At 39.6% G+C, this 10086-nt stretch overlaps 1 protein-coding gene across 1 annotated transcript; it reads right to left on the reverse strand.

The window, feature by feature from the left end:
• Positions 1 to 3686: 3686 nt before the first annotated feature.
• On the reverse strand, positions 3687 to 8593 carry KCNA2 (potassium voltage-gated channel subfamily A member 2). The gene is made up of 2 exons (XM_034414816.3): positions 7848 to 8593; positions 3687 to 6615 (listed from the first exon to the last, which is right to left on the reverse strand). Exon 2 carries the CDS (start codon positions 6469 to 6471, stop codon positions 4978 to 4980), a length of 1494 nt encoding a protein of 497 aa, XP_034270707.1. The 5' UTR covers positions 6472 to 6615; positions 7848 to 8593; the 3' UTR covers positions 3687 to 4977.
• Positions 8594 to 10086: the final 1493 nt, after the last annotated feature.

The following is a 10086-nucleotide window of genomic DNA, read 5'->3' on the forward strand; positions in this document are numbered from 1 at the left end:
GAGAATAGTGCAGATTAGGGGAATATTCCACATGTTGACTCTAATACAAATTAGAAAATAGGATTCTCATACATGTTTATATCACCTGTGTGAGATTCCTATGAAGACATTCCAAGCTGTTATCATCCATGTAGAGCTATTCGTATGGTTTCTTGCTCTTTGGAACAAGTTAGGTAGCCGTCCCGTAATAGCCAGTGCTTTTCTAAAAGGTTCAGACAGAGTGATGCAACAGTCTTCCAAGTGCATTTGAAGCTATTGCTTATCAAATGCTAAACTCTCAATGTATTGTTCTATCTAGACTGATCTTGGCTGAATCTGAAAAAACTAAGCAAAGTTAGTGCTTGGATAAGAAAATGCCAAAAAATACAGAAAAGTAAACTGGATGGGAAATTAGGAAAACATCTGTATTGTTGCCAGGACAACAACATAGATAGGCCCATGGGCACCAGGAATTGAGTTTGATCTAGGGAAATGTAAATATAATGTAAATTCTTGGCATGAAATTCTCCACCTGCCCAAAGATACCTTAATCTTACTCCACCTTAATCTGTATTTTGGCCACTTCATTACAATGAGAGGAAGTTTCATTTTAAAACTGCAGATTACATCATCCTTGTTCCATTAGTCATCTGAACCATCTTGTAGTATCTTATGCTCCTTCCCCCTCCTGTGTCTATGGTTGCAGCTCTGTGCCTCAACCTCCAAGAAGATAAAGCTCTTTCAGTGTTGTTGAGTAAGACCCAATGGCATCCTGCTGCTATGGTAAACTTCAAGTTATTTTCATTACATCTGGGATGCAATACAGAGGTCAAAATAATCATCGTTAAGAGTTAATCTGACCTTGGACACCACAGAATGTTTTGCTGACTGCAATTCATCTGGGTATCTTCTGTTCTCATTCTCACTGCACTAAAAACATCTGGAATCCTTTAATCTTAAATAAATAACTAGAGAAATTGCTACCGAAAAACACTTCAGCACACAGGTATAAACAGGTATATTAGTAATTAGTTGGCCAACCTATGGAAACTTTTGTAAAGTCACTATATTGAAACCTCAAGTTGACTGCTATACAAATAAAGAGTTTATCCAGATGCATAGTAAAGAATAGTTAAATGAGATGGAATAATCAGGACAACTAACTATCCCAACTACTGTTTTTAACATGAACTGATATGAATTTTTTGGGGGGGGGGCAAATTTGCACCATGGTGCCTCTTAACTTTTGATGCCACTAAATTCTTTTGTAAGCAGTCAGACTGGGGTGCCCATTCAAGGTAGCCAGAGGACTCTGGACTCCACCAGAGTCCACTATATTTTATTTATTTATTTATTTATTTATTTATTTATTATTTAAATTTGTATACCGCCCTTCTCCCGAAGGACTCAGGGCAGTGATATTTGAAATTCTCCTTCTAGCAGATGTGCAATTGCAATAGTAAAACAATCAATATTATTTGGAAGAATTAAAAAGCATTTTTTTCATTCCAGACAGAAGAAAAGGAAAGTCCTGAAAATAGACTGAATAATGTACAAAATCAAATGCTGAAACAAATGAATTTCAGTAAAATGGGAATTTCAGTGAAATAAGAGTTTATCTAATATAGCATCGGAATAAGGATTGTAAGGATTTTTCTTTCTGTGGAACTGGACTTCCTTCTCATATTTCTGTTATAAAGATGACTTCTTCTTGTTCTCTGGAACCCGAGGATCTCTGCTCCATATTGACATGTGAACTAAACCAAGTGAGAATTCCTGATATTAATCTTTTCCCCTACACTTTTGCACAAACTGATTTGCTGAATTATAGAGGGCAGACCAGCTTGAATCTTTAACCAAGTATATTTCTTCCCTTATTAGGGGCGGGGGGAGCACAGTGGAAAAGACAGAATATTTTTGACAGTAGCTTGAGGCAACAGGAAGGATTACTCTATTCCTCCTCACTGCAATGAAGGATATTCCAAACTTAGCTTTTTTAATTCCTGGCATATTTAGCACAGAGGTTCTTAGAGATGTGATGCAAAGGTATTCGTCACTATCCTGTAATAATGGTCCATGTTATTACCATTAATATAAAGGAGAAACCAAAACTACCTGATAAATACCACCGCTGCTGATCTTTTTATAGTTAGTAAGGCTTCTTATATTATTCAGTTATTTCTTCCAATCTTCGTGACCAAATGAAATGGAATAACCTTTCTTTGGCTGGAGTAGAAGTAGGAAAAAGACCAAGAAATTTGAGTTTTGTCCAGATTTTTTCTGGAAAATTTTTTGTTACTGTTGTAAACAACATTTTAGCAATTGTTATTTAAACAATACTTAGCCATAGAGAGATTCAGCTATATTCAATGTTAGCTTTCCTACAGGCTGAACAAAGTCTTTCCTGGAACAGTAAAACCTATTTTATATATTTCTTAAAATCAAATTGTTCTGATATATTTCCCTCTTGGCATAAAACAGATATCACTCAGAATCAACCAAGTGGCTTGTTGATTATGCAGGTTGCATGGATTTGTACAGAGTTTAACACACATATAAGCAATCAGGATGACTATTTTGGCACATATCCAGTTTGCAGATGAATCTATATTCCCCATGCAAAATTGTAGAACATGAGCTGAGTTGTAGCACAATAGGTAAATGTGAACTGAGTGGGCTGCTAGCAAGTTGGTTTTCTGGCATAAACACCTATACAACCTCTTTATCATGTGCCAAATTCTTTACAGAGCACTCAGTTCATATTTTCAATATGTGATTTAGTTCTTACTGCATTCATTCATGTCAATGCAGGAATAGGATCAGTAAAGTAAACCCCAAATCACTTACAGGATCTAACTGCCTTTTCTTGTTGGGAATTTCAGTTGCTGTAACAACTGAACAACATTTTCTAAAGGTCTAAACCAGCATCAAAGATATGTGAATGCATGTTACATAGGTAAAAGTTTAGCAGCTCAGAATTTGGGGCTGTCATGAGTCTTCAAACAACCTCAGGGCCAAATCACACAAGGCAGTATAGGATTTGCAAGTGATGAGCAGAGGATTTGCTCACAGGCATCATTATCTCATTATTGTTATTTGTTGCAAATGTATCTTCCCTGGAATGTTGATCGCAGAATTGCCTTTTATTGAAGAACTATCCAGCCCCTTGAGGGTTGCAACTGCAGCATCAACAGGGTACAAATCCAAGATGCCAACCTTTGAAGAGAAGTCCATGTAGAAGAAGCCGTTGCCTCCTTAATGGAAAGCAGTTAATCCAGCTTGAGGTGTGAAGTTGGCCAAAGTTCTCTTATCACGTTATACTTGGGTGTTTTTTCCAAAGATTCTAAGAGCCAAATATGGACCGTTTTTACTCTAATCTTGAGAACAGTGAATCCATTGCATGAGAACATTCCAAAGGAAACATCAACTTTCAAGCTGCACATTGGCACATATTAAGATATGGTCAACTCTTCCTCTGCTATAGCCATGTGGTGCAGCTCTATTAGGACATTTTCAAAGGAAAGCTATTCTGTATCCAAATGAATGGCCTTGGGCTGGCTTTATTGCATAAACCCATCCTCCTATGAAAATGCATTTCAGACTAAATACCAGATTTGATGCAGATTGAGAGGAAGGTATGCTGTACCTTTGCATCTTACTTTTGAATCTCAAGGTTCTGCACGGTTAAATACTTCAAGCAATCTCTGTGTGCTCCAATCTTTTATATTTAGATATCAAATGTTTAGTTAACATTTGTTTGACACTGTCACCAGAGATCCTTTCATTACAAATATTTTTTCCCCATTTCTGGTCAGCCATGTCTCTATATATGACATCACAATGAATCCATTACCGGGTTCTCGATATATATATGACGTATATGATTCATATTACCTTAGCTGGTTTGCCTACTCAAGCAAACAAACATTTTGGGCATTTTTCTTGCATATCACATTACTGGTCAGCATACATCCTTCCCCAACTCAATTGCTTTAGTTTTTCTTTTCTTTTTTTTTTGATGTCCATGAATTTCCTTCAAGCCACTGGACAATCTAGAATCACTATAAACAAGTATACTCTATAGTCTACTTAAGAAAATAGATATATTTTATGTAATAAATATTAAGATCCATGCAACAAATATCCATGCAGCTGTACTGTAATACTGGTTAAATGTCTCTGCAGAATAAATATATTCTAGGCCACAGTTTATTTGCTCCAGCATTTGAAACAAAATGCTTTTCAGTTCTGCATATGTAGGTGACACCCCCTCCAAAAAAAACCCCAACAAAAATGTATGCTTTTAAAAAAAAAATGTCTCCAGAATCCTGGTGAGTCTCGACTAAAGAAACAACAACAACAAAATTTTTCTACCAAACAGTGCCTCCTGCAATCCTCACACTGTGACATGCTGCAGTAGATGTATCCAATGCAGCATTTTTGGTTCAGAAGCATAACCTGCATGGTACAGTCTCTCACTGGCATTTCTGATCTGGAAAACCTGAACTTTAAAAAGTAATTTGGAGAAATATTTCCTTTAATTAAACCATGCATGACCTTTTGTATAATTTCTGAAGCTTGAAAGCTATATAGTTGCATACTATTTCCTTGGAATAAATATTCTTTTGCATGGATTGAGTTCTATATTTTAAATTATGTTTATCTAATTGGCATCTGTGAATAACTGTTGGTGACATGAAGAGATTGTGGGTTTTGTTTTTCTTCAATGCCATTCATCTGATATTGTGACATAGTTTTGCCTTAAATTTTTGATATATTTGGAAACCCAGAAAACTGTATTAGAAAAAAAAATTGCATGAAAGCTTATTCAGCATTCAGTGTTAAAAAGAGTCACTTACACAACTATTGCTTTCCATGCAGAACCAATACATGTTGCAGAACATATTGTATTAACTACAGTGCAAGGTATTATGCAACATCTGCAAATGTTCCACTTGAATTTTAAGTATATTATTAGGGTTCTCTCCTTTTTATTAGCTAGACATCAGTTAACATTTTAGTTATATTAACATAGTTTGTGTTAGCTAGGGTGCAATTGGCTGTTTTCAAGTTCTCCTCTCTAAAGTCCTCATTGCTATTATTCACACCTTCTTGTATCTCCATATAATCAGACTTACTAATAGTGGAGGCACTTCTGCTTTTCTTTAGGTCAGGGGAAGAAGGGATCTTTGGGCAGCTGGTTACTTGCAAGTATTGAGCTTGCTCCTCTCCTTCTGTCTCACGGTGATAGAAGTAGTTGAAATTGGACACTATAACCGGCACTGGTAAGGCAATTGTTAGTACACCTGCAATGGCACACAAGGAGCCAACTATTTTTCCACCTATGGTCGTGGGGACCATGTCTCCATAGCCAACTGTCGTCATGGAAACCACAGCCCACCAAAAAGCATCGGGGATGCTTGGGAACTGAGAGTCACCCTCATCAGCCTCTGCAAAATAGACAGCGCTGGAGAACAGGATGACACCAATGAAGAGGAAAAATATCAAGAGGCCTAGCTCCCTCATGCTGGCCTTAAGAGTCTGTCCCAGGATTTGCAATCCCTTGGAATGTCTGGAAAGTTTGAAGATCCTGAACACCCTCACCAAGCGGATGACTCGAAGGATAGCAAGAGACATAGCCTGTTGACCTTGTTGGCCGTCTTCTGGTTTCTCAGCCAGCTCTGTGCCAAGTGTGATGAAGTACGGAATAATAGCAACAATATCAATGATGTTCATGATATTGGTAAAAAACCCAGCTTTGCTAGGGCAGGCAAAGAATCTCACCAGGAATTCAAAGGAGAACCAAATTATGCAGAGTGTTTCTACTATAAAGAAGGGGTCTGTGAAAGATGTTTGCTGTTGAGACCCCTTTGTGCTGTTGGAACTGGGGTTGCTACTGCTACCAAGCAAGTCTTCAGTGTCATCACGGAACACAGGCAAAGTTTCTAAACAGAAACTTACTATAGAGATTAGGATGACCATGACTGAGACAATTGCTATAATCCTGGCTGGTCCAGAACTTTCTGGGTATTCAAAGAGAAGCCATACTTGTCTCTGAAATTCATTTTCCGGTAAAGGCCTTTCTTCTTCCTTGATGTAACCTTCATCCTCCCGAAACATCTCCATAGCTTCTTCACCAAGTTCATAAAACCTTATTTCTTCTGAGAAGATGTCCAAGGGTACATTAACGGGCCTTCTCAGTCTGCCACCTGATTGGTAGTAATATAAAATAGCATCAAAGCTGGGTCTGTTTCGGTCAAAGAAATATTCATTCCGGAGAGGATCAAAATATCTCATTCTCTTTTTAGGATCTCCCAATAAGGTCTCTGGGAACTGAGCAAGTGTCTTAAGTTGTGTTTCAAACCGAAGGCCTGAGATATTAATAACCACTCTCTCACAACATTCATGATCAGTTTCTGGGTTATAAGTGTCCTGAGGATGACCAGGCAAAGCTGCTGCTTCATCTGTGGGATCTCCAGTAGCAACAGTCATATTTAGGCAGTTTTAATCAAAACTTTTATGACTATCTGGTGGCTGGGAGATGTTCACTGAGATTCTAATATCCACTGGAAAGTTATGCACATGGGCTTTGATGTAGTTCATGAAAACAGGGAGTTCGTGAAAATAGTCTTTCAGCTGAAAAATAAAGAAAGAATAATATGAGCATTTTCTCTCACACTTTTAGCCAACTGTGTGTACATTCCATGTACAAAATGTCAATTGAATTTATTTGGTCTGTATTACTTGAAGAAGGCCTCTGATCTCAAATCATGCAAAAGCTATATATCATTTAAGAAAATAAAGATATCAGAAGAAATACAGAAAGCTTTCTAACTGGCAAGTAGCAAATAATAGCACTGTTTATCCCAAACATTGCAGCATATTCTGAGAGCTTCAAAGTCCTATCAGGCTTCATTCCCTGCACTAAAGCAGTAAGATAACCCACACAGCACCTGAGACTCAGCATTCACCTTGAGGAATTGGCCTGATGGTTAAGAGGTTAAGTTAAGCTGTTATGTCAAACACTGGAGTGCATCTTTAACATAGTGCATTCTAGATTTTAACTTCTCAGTTGTACAACCCAGCCTCTCTCTCTCCTTCTCTTCCTACTTCTTTCCATTGTCTTTGCAAGGTCTCCCTGTGCTCTTGCTGCAGTTCTGAATAGTTCATCTTCTGTCATTGCCAATGAAAGAACAGCATTGGAAAAACAATTCACATTACCTCAGTCTCTGACACTGATTATCTGACCTTAGAGAGAACCACAGAGATCCGTGTTTCCAAGAGTCTCCTAAGTTCCTCTAGCAATGTGTTGAGTCAGGGAGGGAGGGAGGGAGGGAGGGAGGAAGGAAGGAAGGAAGGAAGGAAGGAAGGAAGGAAGGAAGGAAGGAAGGAAGGAAGGAAGGAAGGAAGGAAGGGTCTTGAAAGTGGAAGCTATGTCTAATACTGAAGTAGGGGTTGCTTAATAAAAGAGAGGACTCCAGCCCTTTTCTTTAAGGCAGTGTCTATATGAACTGAAAACCTTTCTTTATGATAGTGGGAAGATCCCATACTCAGCAAAAACCTGATGTCCCCGGTGTCCTCAAGAAATATGACATTGCTTGGAAACCAGCTATTTGCTAAAACAGGAAGGGCTATAAAACAGCATTGATACAGATTCAGTTGTTAAATGCAGCCCTTTACACACTGAGTTACATTACAGGCTCTCATTATCCTGGGTAAAACAAGAGAAGCAATTGTGACAGCATGAAAAATAGAGATACACCTTTCCCCCCCCCCTCAAAATCTCTCCCTCTTCCCTACACACCATGCACACACACACACACACACACACACACACACACACATTGCAGTGGCAGGAGTCTACACACCATTTGGCATCGGTGCTGTTTGCTGTTGCAGAGTCCGCTGCAGTGTAGCCTCCACTGAGCTTCTTTTCAGGAAAAAAAACAGAGCATCGTGGGCTCTGCCATGCGTTGCTCAGCCAGCTGCGTCCGGGTTCCCATCAAAGAAGCACTGGACTTCATTTGGCATGTAGGACATGACTGGGGATGTTTTGCTTCTGAGCACCTGAAGAATATCCCATGTGCTCTCAAGATCTCAGCCCCCAAGCCCCATTCCTGGGGTTGCCCTGCCCTTCGCTGGATGCTGCATCACCAGTCCTCCTGCCTCTGGTTAGACTTCTGGGAGGGGATGCTCAGTGCCCTTAGAGCCACAGGCTGCTATCCCGCCCTCTTCTCTCAGGACACGGTTTTTAATTCTTGTTGTTCATAAGAACAACCGAAGGCTTTCTCCTTCCCAGGAGAAACTCCCTGGCTTCCAATCCTCCACAGAAGACAGCTGCCCTCCTTCCTCACTCACAGCCAGGATGCAAGAATGAAGGCAGGGGAGGCAAGTAAAACACTGCTTTTTCATCCGAGTTCCTAAGAGAGAGATATTTTTTCATGCAGCTGACCTGTCCTTTTTCTGGATGTCCATCAATACCAATAGTCTAGAAGGCTTATCTGCAGATCGACTTCTGTTGGATTTCCCCACTGCCTCCTCTCTCCTAACCTCCCTTCTTCTTATGCCTTAGAAAAATAGTACAACCCTGACAAGCTTGCAGCCTTCAACTGTTATTCTTAACCCCTTGGTTGCCAACACAAAGTCATCAGAGGCAATGAGATGCTCCTTTCTTGCCCTCCCTCTTTTGCTCTCCTCCTCCCTCCTCCTTCTGTTTTGAATTGCTAAGAGAATCCAGCCCCCTTGGGAATGGAAGGTTTTTAAGGCAATATTTCTGAATGCAAAATGGTAGAGATAGCTTACAACCCTTAGATGCACAAAATGGAACAAAAACACATGCAACTTGATGTTAGATTTGTTTTTGGTTTTTTTATCTCCACTTCATAATTACCCAAAATCATAGAGGTATCAATTTAAACCATAACCCCAGCAGCTTAATTTTTATTTTAGCTGTCCTACAGAAATCCACATCTTAATCCCACCGATTCCTTTAAAATGCCTCCTGTTTTAGTGTCATCTATCATTCATATATATCCAATAGCTCCTTTCTCCCAGACCTCGTGGTATAGCTCAGCATTTCCTGAATTCTTGCATTGCATTACAGGGAAGGGAGAATGATGTCTCATGCAAATAGGTTTGACCATCAAAGCTCTATTGAGATCATAGCGGGGTGTGTGTGTGTGTGTGTGTGTGTGTGTGTGTGAGAGAGAGAGAGAGAGAGAGAGAGAGAGAACCATATTAGGAAAATGAATGTAAGGCAGACCTGGATGAAAGTATCACCAGGCCAGATGTGTGAAGCATTTCCAATGCTACAGAACGTCTGGCATCATTTTGGAAACATGGATCCGTGCATGGAGAAGGCCTTGTTTGATTTACCCCTTTTAGTTGAAATATGAAGCATCCATTTTCACAGTTTGAGGTAAACCTCTACTGAACCTAGCGGGGAGCGGGTGGGGGGGAGGCTTGAGTACAGCAGCTTACAATTGGTTCTGCAGTTAGACATGCAAGGAATACATAACAAGCTTCCTGTTTGTGGTGCCCTTCCTTACCTGCAGAGAGAAGATGCTAACTTAAAAGGACCAGAGAGCTTAGAGACAAAGAGAAAAAGGGAGAGTAAACTTTAGCATCCCTGATAACATGCAGACTATTGATCCAAAGAAGCTTCTAGTTTTGTTTGTTCGTTTGTTTTCCTTTTTCACTGGGTCCTAGAGATTGGTTCCCAAGAAATACAGCCATCTGCTGTGGACTACAGCTGCTACCCCCAAATGATATGGCTTGCTAACTCTGACATAATAATTAGTCACTAACCAAAGCAGACCAAATGACAACATGGTAGAGAAAATGTCCTCGTCTGCTACCTCTTTAAGTGCATCTATACACACATCTTATGGGGCTTAATACGTAACATATTATTTCTTTTTAATTTGTTTGTTAGATTATGTCCATATTTCCTTCAGGAACTCCGGAGCAATTCCCTTGTCCCATGTCTATGGAGATTCTCAGACATCCAGGTTGTGGTTGTCCCAAAGGTGCTTTTTCAAAAGGCAACTGGACTTTGTTTTGCCTTGAAGATGTTTTGCTTCTCATCCAAGAAGCTTCTTCAGTTCT

This window comes from Pantherophis guttatus, chromosome 3 (genome assembly GCF_059756535.1).
Source record: "Pantherophis guttatus breed Tessera chromosome 3, ASM5975653v1, whole genome shotgun sequence".
NCBI lineage: Eukaryota > Metazoa > Chordata > Lepidosauria > Squamata > Colubridae > Pantherophis > Pantherophis guttatus.

Excerpts from the sequence above, each read along its gene's own strand:
- KCNA2 (XM_034414816.3), bottom strand. The coding sequence starts at position 6,471 with ATGACTGTTGCTACTGGAGATCCCACAGATGAAGCAGCAGCTTTGCCT.